The 18,084-nt window shown below is 36.0% G+C and overlaps 1 protein-coding gene and 1 pseudogene across 1 annotated transcript; both read right to left on the bottom strand.

The window, feature by feature from the left end:
* Window positions 1-2,596: 2,596 nt before the first annotated feature.
* On the bottom strand, window positions 2,597-3,338 carry LOC131491546 (small ribosomal subunit protein eS6-like; annotated as a pseudogene).
* Window positions 3,339-6,439: 3,101 nt separating this feature from the next.
* On the bottom strand, window positions 6,440-7,378 carry LOC131484795 (olfactory receptor 2G3). The gene has a single exon (XM_058683463.1). It carries the CDS (start codon window positions 7,376-7,378, stop codon window positions 6,440-6,442), a length of 939 nt encoding a protein of 312 aa, XP_058539446.1.
* Between the last annotated feature and the right edge of the window lie 10,706 nt (window positions 7,379-18,084).

Raw genomic sequence — 18,084 nt, 5'->3', positions numbered from 1 at the left:
ATTGATTTACTGGGTGTTCAGAATGATTTGACATTTATCTTGCTGTGTTGAGGGATGAAATAAGCATAGGGTCTCCCTACTATTCCTCCAGTTAACTCCCATACTGAAGTCTTTGAAACCACACTGTGTCTAATTTCAATCTTCTTCAATTTATTGAGTTTTGTGGACTAACATTTGATCTATCCTAGATAATATTCTATGTGCACTTGAAAAGAATTTGTTTCTGTTGTTTTGCCATAGGATGTTCTGAATGTATCTATTGGCTTCATCTGGTCCAAAGTGTCATTCAAAATCATGGTTGCTTTGTTGATTTTCTGTTTGAGAGATCTTTCCATTGATTTAAGTGGGGAGTTAAAGTCCATACTATAGGGGCACTTGGTTGGTTCGGCTGGTTGAGCCTCCAACTCTGGATTTTGTCTCAAGCCATGATTCCAGGGTCATAGGATCAAGCCCCATGTTGGGCTCTGTACTGAGAATGAAGCCTGGTTGGGATACTCTGTCTCTCTCTCTCTCTCTCCCCCCCCCCCGGCCCCTCTCCCTTATTCATGCTCTCTCTCTCTCAAGTAAAAAAATAAATAAATAAATAAATAAAAATAAATGTCCCCTGCTATTATGGTATTATTGTCTATTTCTTCCTTTATGTCTATTAATAATTGCTTTAGGTGTTTAGGTTCTCCCATGCTGGTTTCATAAATATTTGCAATTAGTATACCCTCTTATTAGATTGTTCTCTTTATAGTTTTGTAATGTACTTTGTGTCTTGTTACGGTCTTTGTGTGTGTGTGTGTGTGTGTGTGTGTGTGTGTGTCCAATCTTGTTTATTTGTTACTCTTAGAAAATCCTTTTTTTTTCCAAATTTTAATTTAGTTATAATTAGTTAACATACAGCGCAATATTGGTTTCAGGAGTAGAATTCAGTGATTTATCAATTACATACAACACCTAGTGCTCATCATAACAAGTGCCCTCCTTAATACCCATCACCCATCTACCCCATTACCCACCCTTTCCCTCATCAACCTTCATGAAGTCTCTTAGGGGCACCTGGATGTCTCAGTTAATTGTGTCCAACTCTTGACTTTGACTCACGTCATGATTTCATGGCTCATGGAAATCAAGCCTCAGGTTGGGCTCTGCACTGACAGCTTGGAGTCTGCTTGAGATTCTCTCTCCCTCTCTCTCTCTGCCTCTTCTCCACTTGCACCCTCTCTCTCTTTCAAAATAAATATTAAAAAAGTGTCTCTTATGGTTTGTTTCCCATTCCCTCTTTTCACCCTCCCATATGTTCACCTTTTCATTTCTTAAATTCCAAATATGAATGAAATCATATGGTAACAGTCTTTCTCTGACTCACTATGTTGCTTAGCATAATATATTCTACTTCCATCAATGTCATTGCAAATAAGATTTCCTCTTTTTGATGGCAACGTATATTCCTGTGTGTGTGTGTGTGTGTGTGTGTGTGACATATTCTTTATTCATTCATCAGTCAGTGGACATTTGGGCTCTTTCCATAGTTTGACTATTGTTGATAATGTTGTTATAAACATCGGGGTACATGTGCTTCTTTGAATCAGTAGTTTTGTATTCTTTGGTTAAATGCTTAGTAGTCCAAATACTGGTTCATAAGGTAGTTCTATTTTTAATTTCTTGAAGAACTTCCATACTGTTTTCCAGACTGGCTGCACCAGTTTACATTCCTACCAACTGTGCAAAAGTGTTCTCCTTTCTCTGGATCCTCATCAACACCTTTTGCTTCCTGAGTTAATTGTAGCCATTCTGACAGTTGTGAGGTGTTATCTCATTGTGGTTTTGATTTGTATTTCTCTGATAATGAGTGATGTTGAACATCTTTTCATGTGTCTGTTTGCTATCTGAGTGTTTTTTTTGGAAAAATGTCTATTCATGTCTTCTGACCATTATTAACTGGATTTTTGTCTTTTGGGTGTTTCGTTTGATTAGTTCTTTATAGATTTTGGATACTAACCCTTTATTGATATGTCTTTTGCAAATACCTTCCCACATTCCGCAGGCTGCCTTTTAGTTTTGTTGATTGTTTTCATCATTGTGCAGACGTTTTTTTATCTTGATGAAGCCCCAATAGTTCATTTTTGCTTTTGTTTTTCTTTTTGTTTTTTCCCTCGCTTCAGGAGATGTGTCTAGTAATTAACTGTTGTGGCTGAGGTCAAAGAGGTTACTGCCTGTGTTTTCCTCTAGTATTTTTATTGCTTTCTTTATCACATTTAGATCTCTCATTTTTTTTGAATTTTTTAAATATAATTTATTGTCAACAGACACTTGAATTGTGTGTGTGTGTGTGTGTTTGTATGGTCTACTTTCATTCTTCTGCACGTTGTTGTCCAGTTCTCCCAGCACCATTTGTTAAAGAGACTGTCTTTTTTTCCATTGGATATTCTTTCCTGCTTTGTTGAAAATTAGTTGGCCATAGAGTTGTGGGTCAGTTTTTGGGTTTTCTATTCTGTTTCATTGATCTATGTGTCTGTTTTTGTGCCAGTATCATACTGTCTTATGGCTACAGCTTTGTAATATAGCTTGAAGACCAGAATCATAATGTCTCCACCTTTGCTAGAAAATCTCATTTTTGACTACACTCAGACTTAGATGTAGAAGCCTTCAGAGAGGACAGCCTCTTTCTTTTGTCATTCTGTTCCAGGTGCTTTTCTTTTGTTTCCTTCATTCTCTTGGCCAAAAGTTTACCATATTATATAGCCTCTTCCCTATTTTTCTTCGTGCCCCATTTCTTCAGACCAATATGCCAATGTTTGTTTTGGAGGACATGTATAGTAATAAAACATGGAACCTTGGGCACTTTTGTTCTAGGTTTCTTACCATCTTTGTTTATGGGCTTTCTCACAACATACTGGTGGACATCATGTTCTTTAGAGAGATTGAAAACTTTGCAGATTCTGCTAACTCTTATGGGCCCATGTGACAAGGCACAATAGTATCATTGAGTATAGAAATATCCTCCTCCTTTTGTTTACAATGACCAAGATGAGAACACTGAGGTTGTCATCTACAATGTAACCCCAAATGTATTTGCACTTTTTTTCTGCAGTCTTTCTTATCTGTAACAGGAATGCCCCTTAGCAGCAGGTGGTCATAGCCACAGCTAAAGATACTCTGCTCCATGGGGAACCTTGTTTGTCATTGCCACCACTTATTCAGACCACCTAATCTTTCCATTCTTCACTCAGAACATCAGCAGCAACTTCTGTGACCATATGCCCCTCATAAAAAGTACTGAGCTTGCACTTATCATCCACTTCAATGAATTTCTGGAAGTCAATATCTGGGAAAGATATGTTCAGCTTCATCTTAAAATAGCTTGCCAACTCCCGGGTACCATAAAAAAAAGAGTTGTTACAGTCTTTGCTCTCACATCTATTTTTGTCTAAGCATTGTTATCTTGACTTTTCTTTTCTTTTCTTTCCTTTTTTTTTTTTACTTCAATTTGCATGGAATTCTTTTTACATCCCTTCACTTTCAGTCCATATATGTGTTTAGTTTGAAGTAAATCTTGCAGAAAGTATATAAATGTGTCTTGGTTTACGTTTTGTTTTGTTTTTATCCATTCCACTACTTTATGTCTTTTTTATTGAAGCATCTAGACCATTTGCTTTTAAAATAATGATAGGTATATACTTGTTGCCATTTTGTTAATTGTTTTCCTGCTGTTTTTGGTTCTCCGACCCTTTTGTCTCTTGCTGTCTTTTTTGTGGTTATTTACTTTCTGTAATGTTATTTTTGGCTATCTTTATGTTTATTTTTGTGTAAATGTATTATAGGTTTTGTGTTTGTGGTTACCATAAGATTCATATACAACATCCAAATAATATAATAGTCTATTTTAAGGTGATGGCCATTTAAATTCTAACGCATCCTAAAATAACATTTTTACTACCCCTTTCATGTTTTGTGTATATGTTGTCATATTTTACATCATTTCGTTCATAATTGTCTTACTTCTAATTATGACCTTTACTTGTCTACTTAAAAATTCCCTTTAACATTACTCCTAAAGCCAATTCAGTGGTGATAAACTACTTTAACTTTTATCTTTGAAACTGTGTATCTCTTTTTCAATTCTGAAAGATAATATTGGTAGGTAGAGTATATTGGTTGCATTTTTTTTCTTTTAGTGCTTTGAGTATATATTCCCACTCCTTGCTGGCCTGCAAAGTTTTTAGTAAAGAAAAATTAGCTCATAGCCTTGTAGTCTATGTAAAAGGCTCATATCCTTTAACACTTCATACATAAGTATTTGCTTTTATGTTGTTTTTCCTTATAAAATTATCTTCATCTTTAATCTTTGACATTTTAAATATGTGTTATAGTGTGGACCTCCTTGGGTTCATTTTCCTTGGAAAACTTGGTGGTCTTTGGAGTTGGATGTCTATTTCCTTCCATAGCTTCGAGAACTTTTTAGCTATTATTTCTTCAAAGAAGTTTTATCTTTATGAAACCCCTAAAATGAATTCCTTGGCCTTGGTGTGGATCATGCCCTTGTGCCAATAGAAGTAGTGTAGCATGAGGAGGAGGAGGCAGATCCAGAGGAAGACCACAGCAGCGATTAGGTCTGCCCTGATAGTGCTGTCCATCCCCCACAAGGTGATGAACATGCCAGGGTTGGGCTGGTGGCAGGGCTATAACATGCTGCTGGGGCCACTCATCACCAACAGGTGCAGGGTCAGAAGCTGGGTCAGAGGTTGAGGGGACAGTGGAGCAGTGGCAATGGTCATGCCTGTCTGCTCCTGAACTTCAGTAGCCTATATTCTAGCTGCTCTTTTAAGCTGTGGCTTTTTTTCTACATAACAGGGCATCTCAGCTCATATAGGTTAGTGGCCTGGGAATTACCAAGGCAGCAGGCCCCCTATGGAACCCGACCTTGCAGCCCTCTGTTATCAGGATGGAAGGGGAACACATACCGTGTGCTTGCCAACCTCTCTGACCTACGGAGAGTTCCAGGGGCTCCCCCACTGTAGGCAGAGTTTATGGGCTGGGTAACTTACATTCTAGTTTCTGTTTCACACCATGACTTTTGTGAGTCTTGGAACATTTCAGGCTGGTGTGAAATAGGGGCCCAGTGATTGCTGGGGCAACAGACAGGGTAGGGTGCCCAGAACCTGCTCCTATCTGCACGATCAGGGTAGAGAGGAATCATAAACTATGACACTTGCCAACCCCTCTGATTAACAGAGATTTCCAGCACCTCCCCCACCTTTCGACAGGGTTATAAGAGCTCTTTCCTTTCTATCTAGTTGCTCCTTTAAACCACAGCTTTTTTCTGTGCCCAGAATGTATGAATCTGCTCACATTCTCTCACTATTCCTGCCCATGACAGTTTTCAGCATCAGGGGTGGGGGTTTCCTTTGTTACTGTATCTCTGTCTCTTTTGTCATTCTCTATGAGATCTACCTTGTTGAGTAGAAGCTGTTCAGTCAGCTCTCAGTTCTTTTTAGGAAGATTTGCACTATCAGTTGGTGTACATTTGCTGTGTCTATGAAGGATTTGAGTTTAAGGTCTTTCTACCTTGCCATCTTCTAACATCGGGTTTTTGTGGAAGGACTGGTTTCCCAGTATTGACTTTTGTTTTTCAGTTACACTCAAAATAAAGATAACTATATATATATTTTAAAATCTGAATATCCACATTTAACCAAGAAAATATAAATAAATGAGTGCAAAAACTGCAAAAAAATTTGTGATTTTGTGTTTACAACCCATGTCAAGAACAATGTCATCTAGTGAGAAGGCACAGGTATTTATTTCTGAAATTAAATCTAGCTTGGAACTGGGAGTGAGGGACAGGTAACATCTTTTTGGGTAAAATAAAAAAGAAAAACCATATGTTTATTATATTTTGTTTCTTTTAGTCTTTCTTGATAGTTATTGTTAAATGAGAATATGTAAAAAAAAAACAGTTAATATGTTATCCTACTCTTCAATAAATTGACAGTATGAGGACTTAGTTTCCTACTTCAGTAGGGGAAGTACATGTATAAAGAGATTAATTTCCAATTTGAAGCTTTAATGAAAGAACATTATAAGGTAAATTTAAGGTGTTTAAATACTAAATAATTCATCACAAATGAAAATTAAAAAGATTCATTACCTAGACAATTGGTAAATATTTAATTACTTACATCTATTGAATCCCTGAGAATAAGTGTCAGAAATAAAATATAGACTTTGTGGTGAAGATTACAATTTATACCCATACACCACTCTATTTCCCATGGTTTAATCTCTGAACTTAAAACATATATTTTGTTTAGTTACACATAAGAGAAGAAAATCTCCCTTATTAGATTAAGTAAACATAAATTTCACTGATGTGAAATTGGGAAACATGGTTTGACTAATTTAGAAGCTGACTGACTACATATCTTGGTAAATGCTTCCTTGCACATCACAGTCATAGGGAACACAGTTTTTTTGACAGAAGTGTTTTCAGAGCCACTTTCATATCTTTGTTTCTTAAAGTATAGATAATAGGATTTAAGGTTGGGGTCACCATGGTGTAGAAGAGGGAGATAAACTTGCCTTGGTCCTGAGCATAACTGTTACCTGGTTGTAGGTACATGTAGATTATGGTGCCATAGAAAATGATCACCACTGTAAGGTGGGAGGAACAGGTACTGAAGGCTTTGTGTCTTGCCTCTGCTGACTTTATCCTCAGCACAGCTTGACTTATGAAGCCATAGGAGATAAGAATGAGTGCTGGGGGAATTAGGAGAAACAGGATACTAACCACAAAAAGCACCAACTCATTGACAGTGGTGTCCACACAAGCCAATTTGAGGAGAGCTGGTACTTCACAAATAAAATGATTGAGTCTATGGTTGCCACAGAGAGGCAATTGCAAGGTAAAAGTAGCATGGATCAGGGAATTGCTCAAACCACTGAGCCAGGAGAGGGATGCCAGCTGTTGGCATAGCTGTGGATTCATGATAGCCACATAGTGGAGGGGTTTGCAGACAGCAATGTAACGATCCAAAGCCATTATAGCCAAGAGGATACACTCAGTGGAGCCCAGCGCTAGAGAAATATAGAGTTGTACCACACAACCACCATAGGTGATAGTCTTCTCTGGACCTCTCAGGTTGACTAAGGTCTGAGGTGCAAGACTGGTAGTGAAGCAGAGGTCCAGTAGGGAGAGGTTGCTGAGGAAGAAGTACATGGGGGTATGGAGGAGAGGATCCACGTATGATATAATGATGATGGCAAAGTTCCCCACAAGCGTCAGGATATAGAAAAAAAGGACTAATACAAAGAGTGCGGACTCCAGGCGAGGGTTGTCTGAGAAGCCTAGAAGGATGAAGCTCATCAGGCAACTCTCATTGGCCCTTTCCATTTCTACAGAAGGAACTGCTTCTGTTAAGAGAGAAATGAGAACAAGTATGTTTGAAACAATTTATCCTAGAATCACAATGCACAAGTTGAAAGGGTGATGGAAACTAACTTGTCCAACTTACTAATTTTTTACCCTCAACATGTTGCTGATTCAGAACAATAATAAGTCGAATGACTCTTAAAAAAAATATGAATGCTTTCAACTTTGTAGTTGTCTGGACACTAATTACTAAACTAATCAATGTGTATAATTGCCCACATGTGAAATAACATGCAGTCACTTCTACTGAAATTAATCGTCTTGCAAAATAAAGAAGCAAGTGGCATCTCCATGGTTTTAACTGTCAGCAAAAATATGCATACAAAATACAATATTCAGATGGTAACCTAGGCAGACATGGCAATGGGAATTATCTCATCTTTCACCTTTGTTATTTTGAGAGAGAGAGAGAGAGAGAGAGCCAGAGAGACGGGGGGAGAGAGAGAATCACAAGCAGGCTCCACACTGTCAGCACAGAGCCCAATGTGGGGCTTGATTTTATGAACTGTGAGATCATGACCTGAGCTGAAATCAGATGCTTAAGCAACTGAGCCATCCAGGCACCCCTCATCTTTCCTCTTTTTACACACATTCTTTCACATTCATCTCTGTACACTACCTCAACAGAGAAAAGTGAGGTACTCGTGGATTTAAACTCTATCTAGAGCTTGTTAAGATTTGTATTTTAAAATAAATTTTAGGTCATGAGGCCACCACTGTATGTCATGCTTAGCCACCAGGTGAACTGCTGTCACTGCACATTTCACCCAGCTGCCACACCACACCCAGCTAATACATCAGGCCCAACCTTCATGCTGCACTCAACCACCAGGACACCCCAAGCCATGTGTCCCCAGCCACTATTGTGCATCAGGCCCAGCCAGACCAAGCCATCCTGACATGTAATCCCTACCCTCACACCACCAGCCACCTCAGCAAGCAACTCCCAGGCACTGCAGTGCTTCAGGGGATCTGACATATGAGTGATGGCCTAACACAAATTTTAGTAACATCACTGCTCCACTCCCAAGATCCCCAGGGGCCACCACTAAACTCCTCATAACTAGACTGCCTGGGTCCCACCAACATGACAGAGAGCAAAAACAGTCCACAACAGGCAGAGTTAGTGCAGATGACTGCACTGAAACAAAAAGTGGCATGTACACAACAGTGGAGCATAAGCAACAAGCATAGCATACTCTCCATGCCAGTTTCTGGTGAACAGAGGAAACAGCATAGCATGATGCTCCAGGACCTTTCCTTCATGAAGTAACTACTTTCAAGAGCAGAAGACACAGCTTACTTTCTTAACACACAGAAATAGACACAGGAAGACAGACAGATCAGGAGACAGATAAATGTATCCCAAGTGAAAGAACAAGAAAGGCCACAGCCAGAGATCTAAGTAAAACAGATATAAGTAATATATATGACAGATAATTTAAAGCAATGATCATAAGCATACTCACTGAACTGAGAAAAGATTGGAAGACATGAAGGAGATCCTTAACACAGAAATAAGAAATAACATATCAGAGATAAAAGGCTCAATAAACAAAATGAGAATCACACTTGATGGAATGGAATGCAGGCTAGAAGAAGCAGAGGAATTAAGTAGCGACTTAGAAGACAGAGTAATGGAAACTAATCAAGGTGAACAAAAGAGAAAAAAAAACTGTGCAAAATGACAATAGACTTAGATAACTCAAAGACTCAATTAAATATATATTTGTTATTACAGGAGTCTGAGAAGAAGAAAAGAGAGATAAGGGAGCAGAACACTTATTTGAAGAAATAATAGCCGAAAACTTCCCATATCTGGGGAAGGAAACAGATATCAAGATCCAGGGGGAACAGAGAATCCCCATCAAATGCAACAAAACCAGACACACACCAAGACATGCTGTAATTAAATTGGCAAAATATAGAGATAAAAAAAAATTTAAGCAGCAAGAAAAAAAGAGTCATTAACTGACAAAGGAGAGCCCATTGGCTAGCAGACTTCTCAAAAGAAACTTTGCAAGCCAGAAGGAAGTAGCATGATATATATGCAAAGTGCTGAACAGGAAAAAACTGAAACCAGGACTACTCTTTGCAGCAACGCTATCATTCAGAATAGGAGAGATAAAAAGTTTCCCAGACAAACAAAAACTAAAGTGTTCATGACCATTAAACAAGCCCTACAAGAAATATTAAAGAAGATTATTTGAGTGGAAAGGAGTGATCAAAAGTTACAGTAAAAAGGTAGAAAACATAAAAGCCGTAAAAATAAATGTTTCTGTAAAAAATCAGTTGGGAAATTCACAAAAAAAGACTTAAAATATATTAGTATATACCTACAAAAGTACAAAGGAGAGAAAAAAAGCGTTCAAATTTAAACAACCATTAATTTAATATATAGTGCCATATGTAGAATATTTATAGACAAACCTAATGATAACCAGAAATCAAAAACTATTAAATAATCACCTTGAATAGAGAAAAAGAAATCCAAAAATATCATAAAGGAAAATCAGCAAGCCATGAGAGAAAGACAAGCTCAACAAAAATCTTCAGAAACAACCACAAAACAAGTAGTACAATGGTAATAAATACTTATCTATCAATTACTTTGGAAGTAAATGGAATAAATGCTCCAATAAAAAGACATTGGATGAGAGAATGGATAAAAAAATACTTATCAATATGCTACCTACAAAAGACACATTTTAGAACTAAAGACACCTCCACACTGAAAGTGAAAGGATGGAGAAACATCTATCATTCAAATGGATGTCAAAAAAAGCTGGGGTAGCAATACTTATATCAGACAAAATAGACTTTAAAACAGCTACAAGATGGGGCGCCTAGGTGGCGCAGTCGGTTAAGCGTCCGACTTCAGCCAGGTCACAATCTCGCGGTCCGTGAGTTCGAGCCCCGCGTCAGGCTCTGGGCTGATGGCTCGGAGCCTGGAGCCTGTTTCCGATTCTGTGTCTCCCTCTCTCTCTGCCCCTCCCCCGTTCATGCTCTGTCTCTCTCTGTCCCAAAAATAAATAAAAAACGTTGAAAAAAAAAATTTAAAAAATAAAAAAAATAAAATAAAAAAATAAAACAGCTACAAGAGACAAAGAAGGACACTATGTAAACATAAAAGGAACAATTAAGAAGATATTACAATTGTAAATATATATTAACCCAATATGAAAGAACCCAAATACATAAAACTTTTGATAACAAACATAAGGCAACTAATCAATAAATGCAATAAAATTAGGGAACTTCAACACACCACTTTAATCAATAGACAAATACCTAAACATCAAATAAACAAGGAAAAAATGGCTTTGAATGACACACTGGACCAGATGGATTTAATGAATGTATTCACAACATTATATCCCAAAACAATAGAATAAACATGTTATTCAAGGGCACACTGAACATTCCCCAGAATATATCAGATAGTAGCCTACAAAATAAGCCTCAAGAAATTCAAGAAAATCTAAGTCATAGCATGCATCTTTTCTTACCACAATGGTATAAAACTAGAAGTCAAGCACAAGAAGAAATCAGAAAATAAAACAAGAGAGGAAGTTAAGATGGTGAAGTAGGGGGACCTGGATTTTCCTTGTCCCTCAAACACGGCTGTATTGAGATCAGATCACTTGGAACACACAGGAAATAGATGTACAGAGTGGCAGAAGGACCTCCATATTTGAAGGGAGACAGCTTGACAGGGTCAAGGTATGTGCATGTGAGTTGGGGAAATAAAACAATGGAGCTATAGAGAAGAGGGAACCCTTTCTGTAGAGAGACAGAAAGGATAGAAAGAGGGAAGGGTTGTGATAGTGCAGCATCAAGTAAGCAAAAGAGGAAAACCTCTCTGGACCATGGACTGAAGAACAAGAAGTACTGAGGGTCCCAGCTCTTTTTTGCAAACAGCCTTTGGAGCTGAAACTCTGAGGTTTTGGAAGTGTGCAACTTTCTCCAGAGGGGAACAGTGGTGGGGTTTCCTGATGCAGAGGGAGCTGGCCCTGGAGTGTATATCGTGGTGTAGCAATCTCAGGGGTGCACTGGGAGAGAACTGTCCCCTTCCTGGAGTGCTTTGGGAAGAGGGTTTATTGCCTCCCCAAAGACAAAAGACCTTGCAGGTGCCAAAGACTTCATCAGCAGAGTGAAGAGGTTCTACTCCAGAGCATGGGACCAGAACCTCATCATGCCAGGTCCTTTAAGACTTCTGGCTTCACTTTAAAAGAAAAAAAATTAGATATTTATTTATTTTTGAGAGAGAGAGGGAGAGAGAGTGTGCATGAGTGGGGGAGGGGCAGAGAGAGAGGGAGACACAGAATCTTAAGCAGTCTCCAGGCTCTGAGCTGTTAGCACAGAGTCCAACGGGGCTTAAACCCACAAACCATGAGGTCATGACCTGAGCTGAATTCAGACGTTTAACTGACTGAGCCACCCAGGCACCCAAGACTTCTGGCTTTGAATTCCAGCTTAGCACCAAGGGGGAAACTGAGGAGAGTTGTGATACAGGGCAAGCTATCTGCCCTCACTATTCTATGAGGGCTTCCTGAACAGCATGGTCTGAGTTCCCTAGTCTAAGGAGGAGAGATTGGGGTGATACCATTTTCCCCCCCACACCCACATAATGAGACTTCAGAGAGCAGCACAGTGGCCCCCCAGTGGAGGCGAGAAAGGTTTACACCAAACCCTTTCCCTCCATGCCTGGCAATTGCTCTTTAACTGAAGCAATACTGACTGACCCAACACAGCCAGACCCTCCTCCAGACCAGCACAGCCACCATACCCAGGCACCAACAGACAACTCTTTTTTTTTTTTTCTGCCTTTGTTTTTGTTTTTGTTTTTTTTCTTTTGGGATCAGGCTCATAGTGTCAGATTTGTTTTTGTCATTTCTTAGTGTGTGTGTCTGTGTGCATTTTTATTTATTTATTTTACCATATATATTTTTATATATTATAAAATACATAAATGTAAAAAATATATTTTATATATTTTAAATAATTAATTTAATATACTTATTATATTATTTTATTATTGTATTATTTATAATATATAATATATGATTATAATATAATATATAATATTATATATATATATATATATATATAAAATTTTTGATCAGGCTTTTTTATTCCGTTCTGTTTTCCCCTTTTCTTTTTCTTCTGTTTTCCCCTTCTTTGTTTTCCTTTCTCTCTCCTTAGAATCAGCCTTATAGTTTTTTGATTCTCTGTTTAATGTTCTTCCTCCCCTATTCTTTTTCTCTTTTTATGGGAACAGGCTTCCCCGCTTTTTTTCCAGGGTTACTTTAGCAACATAGCACACCTAGTTAAAGGTCCAAACACTCCAATACTGCAAGCAAGGAGGAGCTCTTCAGAGGACTGATCAGTGGGTTAGAGCAGCCAAAACATGACAATAGAGTGCACACAGCATACATCAGAAATACTTCCTGGAGTTCCAGGCCCTGGACAGTGTGTGACTTCTTTTTAATATAGTAGTTCTTTCAGGTGCAGGACACATAACAAACTTTCAGAACATGCAAAAGACAGGGGCACCTGGGTGGCTCAGTAGGTTAAGTGTACGACTTCAGCTCAGGTCATGATCTCATGGTCTGTGGGTTCAAGCCCCATGTCAGGCTCTGTGCTGGCAGCTCAGAGCCTGGAACCTGCTTTGGATCCTATGTCTCCCCTCTCTCTGTCCCTCTCCTTCTCACTCTTTCTCTCTCTCTCAAAAATAAGCATTTAAGAAATTTTTAAATAATAAAACATGCAAAAGACAGAAACTTAGCCAAAATTACAAAAGAGAGGAATTCTCCCCAAAAGAAATGTCTGGAAAGAAAACAAGTACACACAGGTTAAAAAACATGCTACAAACCATAACTGGGTCAACCAGGAAATAAAAGAACTAAAAATTACAGGAAAAAATGGAAATAAATACACAGTGGTCAAAACTATCAGGTTACAACAAAAGTGGTTGTGAGAGGGAAGTTTATAGCAATACAGGCCTACCTCAAGAAGAAAGAAAAATATCTCATTAAATATATATATATATATATATATATATATATATATATATATAAAGAGCTACAAAACAATAACAAACAAAACCTAAAACCAGAAGAAGGAAGGAAACAATAAAGATTAAAGCAGAAATAAATGATACAGAAACTAAAAACAAACGAATGGACAGTAGAACAGATCAATAAACTAGGAGGTAGTTCTTTGAGCAAATCAATAAAATTATAAACCTTTGGCCATATTTATAAGAAAGAAAGAAGAAAGAAAGAAAGGAAGGAAAGAAAGAAAGGGAGAAAGAGAGGAAGGAAGGAAGAAAGGGAGGGAGGAAGGAAGGGAGGAAGAAAGGAAGGAATTCAAATAAATAAAATCACAAAATGAGAGTAGAAATAACAACACCACAGAAATGCAAACAGTGAAAGAGAATATTATGAAAAACTATATGCCAACAAATTGAACAACCTGGAAGAAATGGAAAAATTCCTAGAAACATATAAACAACCAAAATTGAAACAGAAAGAAATAGAAAACGAGCACATTGGAAAACAGCAAAGAAATTGAATCATTAATCAAAATACTTCCAACAAACAACTCCAGAATGGTTTAATATTCCTAAAACAATTAACCTGACACATCATCAATAAGAGAAAAGATAAGAACTATATAATAAGTTCAATAGATAAAGGAAAACTATTTGACAAAGTACAATATCCATTAATCATAAAATCCTCAACAAAGTAGGTTTTAAAGGGAACATAGATCATAAAGTGATCTATAGACACTAATAAAGGCCATAGACATACATGAAAATGCCACAGCAAACATTATCCTCAATGGGGAAAAACAGAACTTTTCCTCTATGGTCAGGAACAAGACAGGGATGTCAACTCTCACCACTATTATTTAACATACTACTGGAAGTCCTAGCTTCAGCAATCAGACAACAAAATACATCCAAATTGGCAAGGGAGAGGTAAAACTATCACTATTTTCAGGTAGCATGACATCCTATATAGAAAAGCTGAAAGACTCCAAAAAAAAAAAAAAAAAAAAAAAAAAAAAACTGCTAGAACCGATACATGGAATTCAGCAAAGTCATAGGATACAAGATCAATGTACAGAAAACTGTTGCATTTCTATGCACTGATAATGAAGCAGCAGAAAAATAATTTAAGAAAACTGTTTCTTGCAATTGCACCCAAAGCTACAAGATATCTAGGAATAAATCTAATCAATGAAGTGAAAGACTTACACTCTCAAAACTATAAGATACTGATGAAAGAAATCAAACATGACACAAAGAAATGAAAAGACATTCCATGCTTATGGATTGGAAGAACAAATATTGTTAAAATGTCTATGTTACCCAAAGTAATTTACATACTTAATGCAACCCTTTCAAAATACAAATAGAATTTTTTTCTCAGAGCTATCCTAAAATTTGTATGGGACCACAAAACACCCCAAATACCAAAAGCAATCTTGAAAAAGAAAAGCATAGCTGAAGGCATCACAATTCTGAACATCAATTTATATTACAAAGCTGAAGCAATGAAGACAAGATGGTGCTGGCACAAAAATAGACACACAGATTAATGGAACAGAAGAGAAAACCTACAAACCAACTATATGGTCAACTAATCTTTGATAAAGCATGAAATGGTATGCAATGAAAAGAAGACAATCTCTTTCACAAATTGTGTTGGAAAAACTGGATAGTAACCTGCAAAATAATGAAATTGGACCACTTTCTTACACTTTGCACATAAAAATTCAAAGTGGATTAAAGACCTAAATGTAAGACTTGAAACCATAAAAATCCTAGAAGAGAACATAGGCCATAACCTCTCTAACATCAGCCATAGCAACTTTTTACTAGATATGTCTCCTGAGGCAAGGGAAACAAAAACAAAAATAAACTATTTGGGACTACATCAAAATAAAAAACCTGCACAGTGAAGGAAACATTCAACAAAACTGAAAGGAAACTGACAGAATGGGAGAAAATATTTGCAAATGATTTATCTGATAAAGGGTTAGTATCCAAAATATATAAAGTACTTACAAAACTCAACACCCAATAACAAATAATCCAATTAAATGAACATAAGACATGAGCAGGTATTTTTTCAAGAAGACATCCAAATGGCAAACAGACACATGAAAAGATGTTCAATATCACTTATCATCTTGGAAATGCAAATCAAACTATTATAAGATATCACCTCACATCATCAAAATAGCTAAAAGCAGCAACACAGTAAACAACTGGTGTTGGTGAGGATGTGGAGAGGGAACACTTGCATACTGTTGGTGGGAATGCAAACTAGTGCAGCCACTCTGGAAAACAGTCTGGAGGTTTTCAAAAAGTTAAAAATGGAACTACCTTATGATCCAACCATTGCACTCTGGTTTACCCAAAGAATACAAAAACACTAATTTAGAGTGATTCATGCACCCTTGTGTTTATAGCAGCATTATTTACAATAGCCAAAATATAGAAGCAGTCCAAATGCCCATCAACTGATGAATGGATAAAAATTAAAGGATAATATTAATATATACATTCACACTATACATATATATCCCTTCTTTTTTATCCATATAATAATAATATATGTATTATATGGATAAAATATATTATATATAACTATATTTATATATAGTTATATATTATATATATTTATATATTTTATTTTTATTAAATATGAAATATTTAAAATATAAATATTTTAAATATAAACATTTAAATATATTAAATATTGATATATAAATATTAAATATTTAATATTTATTATGTATTATATATAAATAATCAATCAATAAATAAATCAATTAAATAAACAATAAACAATATATGTTATATATAATAAATATATATGAATACAATAATATATAATAATATAATATGTAATAATATATAATAATAACTATATATAATTTATAATAATAAATTTATATATAATATATATTATATATTATATTATATTATATTATATTATATTATATTATATAACTACATAATATAATATAATACTATATATTATATATAATGTATAATAACTATATAATATAATAAATATATATAATAACTATATATAATTTATAATATGATGTATATTTATATAATATATATAATAAATAATAAATCAAATAAATAATAATATATATATTATTCATGCATGCAGCTAAAGAGTATTATGCTAAGCAAAATAAGTCAGTCAGAGAAAGACAAATAGCACACGATTTCACTTATATGTGTGATTCAAGAAACAAAACAAGCGAGCAAAAGAAAAAAAAGGAAAGAGAGAAACCAAGAAACAGACTCATAACTGTAGAGAACAAACTGATGGTTTCCAAAAGGGAGGTATATGGGGCAACAGGTTAAATAGTGATGGGGATTATAGAGTGCATTTGTTGCGATGAGCTGGGGTGATGTATGTAAGTGTTGAATCGCTATATCGTACACCTAAAAAGTAATAAAACAATATGTGTTAACTGACTCAAATTAATATAAAAACTTTGGAAAAGGAAAAAAAGATATTTCCATAGTTCTCATGCTATCAGATAGGATTATGTAGTGTGAGGACACTGAGAATTACTGACAATGATGTTTATTTAAATAATAATTACTTGGAGGAAATTAAATTGAATAAATTGACACAATTGAATACTAGCTTTTTAATGAAAAGAGAGATAAAATGAGTACTATAAGACACAATCCTCTGTGTGCCTTTCAGAATAATAAAACTAGGAAATGTAACATGTCAGAATATATTTCCCATTCTCAGTTTGCCTGACTTACCAAGAGTCCAATTCAAAATATGCTCCACTTCCCACTGGGTAAAGTTATTCTTCCTGATTGAGTGTAAGATAATAGTATAGAATTCAAGTAAGGTGGTTATGTCTAGTGTACATATTTTATACAAAGAGCCAGATGTGAACAGATATAGTTTTTTTTTCCTCCTATAGGTAGTAAAGAGAATGTCTGCCCATGCTGATCTCAAATGATACTCTCTACCATTTTAGAAAATTCTAATGTCTAATTTGTCTCTATAATTGAGAATGAGTGCACTAAATGAGACAAAAAGAATAAAAATGGAAAAATATAAATACTAATACAAGTTAGAAGAATGGAAATGTCACAACCACATTTTAAATAGGCAGAAAGAAAGGTGAATTTCAACAAAGATAAAAATCAATAACAAATGATAAAGAAGTTTGAAATAAAATAACAAATAATAAAGATGTTTGAAATAAGTCCAAATTGTGTGAGAAATCTTACAATGACGATTATCCTTGTGTTTTCTTAAAATAACAATTAGTAAGTTAGTATGTGTGTATGAAGGGAAAAATTATTTTTCAAAAAGTTGTAAAGGACATTATATGTTAGTTTGTTAAGGATTTTTTTTTCCAACGTTTTTTATTTATTTTTGGGACAGAGAGAGACAGAGCATGAACGGGGGAGGGGCAGAGAGAGAGGGAGACACAGAATCGGAAACAGGCTCCAGGCTCCGAGCCATCAGCCCAGAGCCTGACGCGGGGCTCGAACTCCCGGACCGCGAGATCGTGACCTGGCTGAAGTCGGACGCTTAACCGACTGCGCCACCCAGGCGCCCCAAGTTTGTTAAGGATTTTGAAATCTAGGCTAA

Source organism: Neofelis nebulosa, chromosome 1, assembly GCF_028018385.1.
Source record: "Neofelis nebulosa isolate mNeoNeb1 chromosome 1, mNeoNeb1.pri, whole genome shotgun sequence".
NCBI lineage: Eukaryota > Metazoa > Chordata > Mammalia > Carnivora > Felidae > Neofelis > Neofelis nebulosa.
The sequence above is the reverse complement of the archived record's forward strand: the minus strand, read 5'-3'. Positions and strand labels throughout refer to the sequence as shown.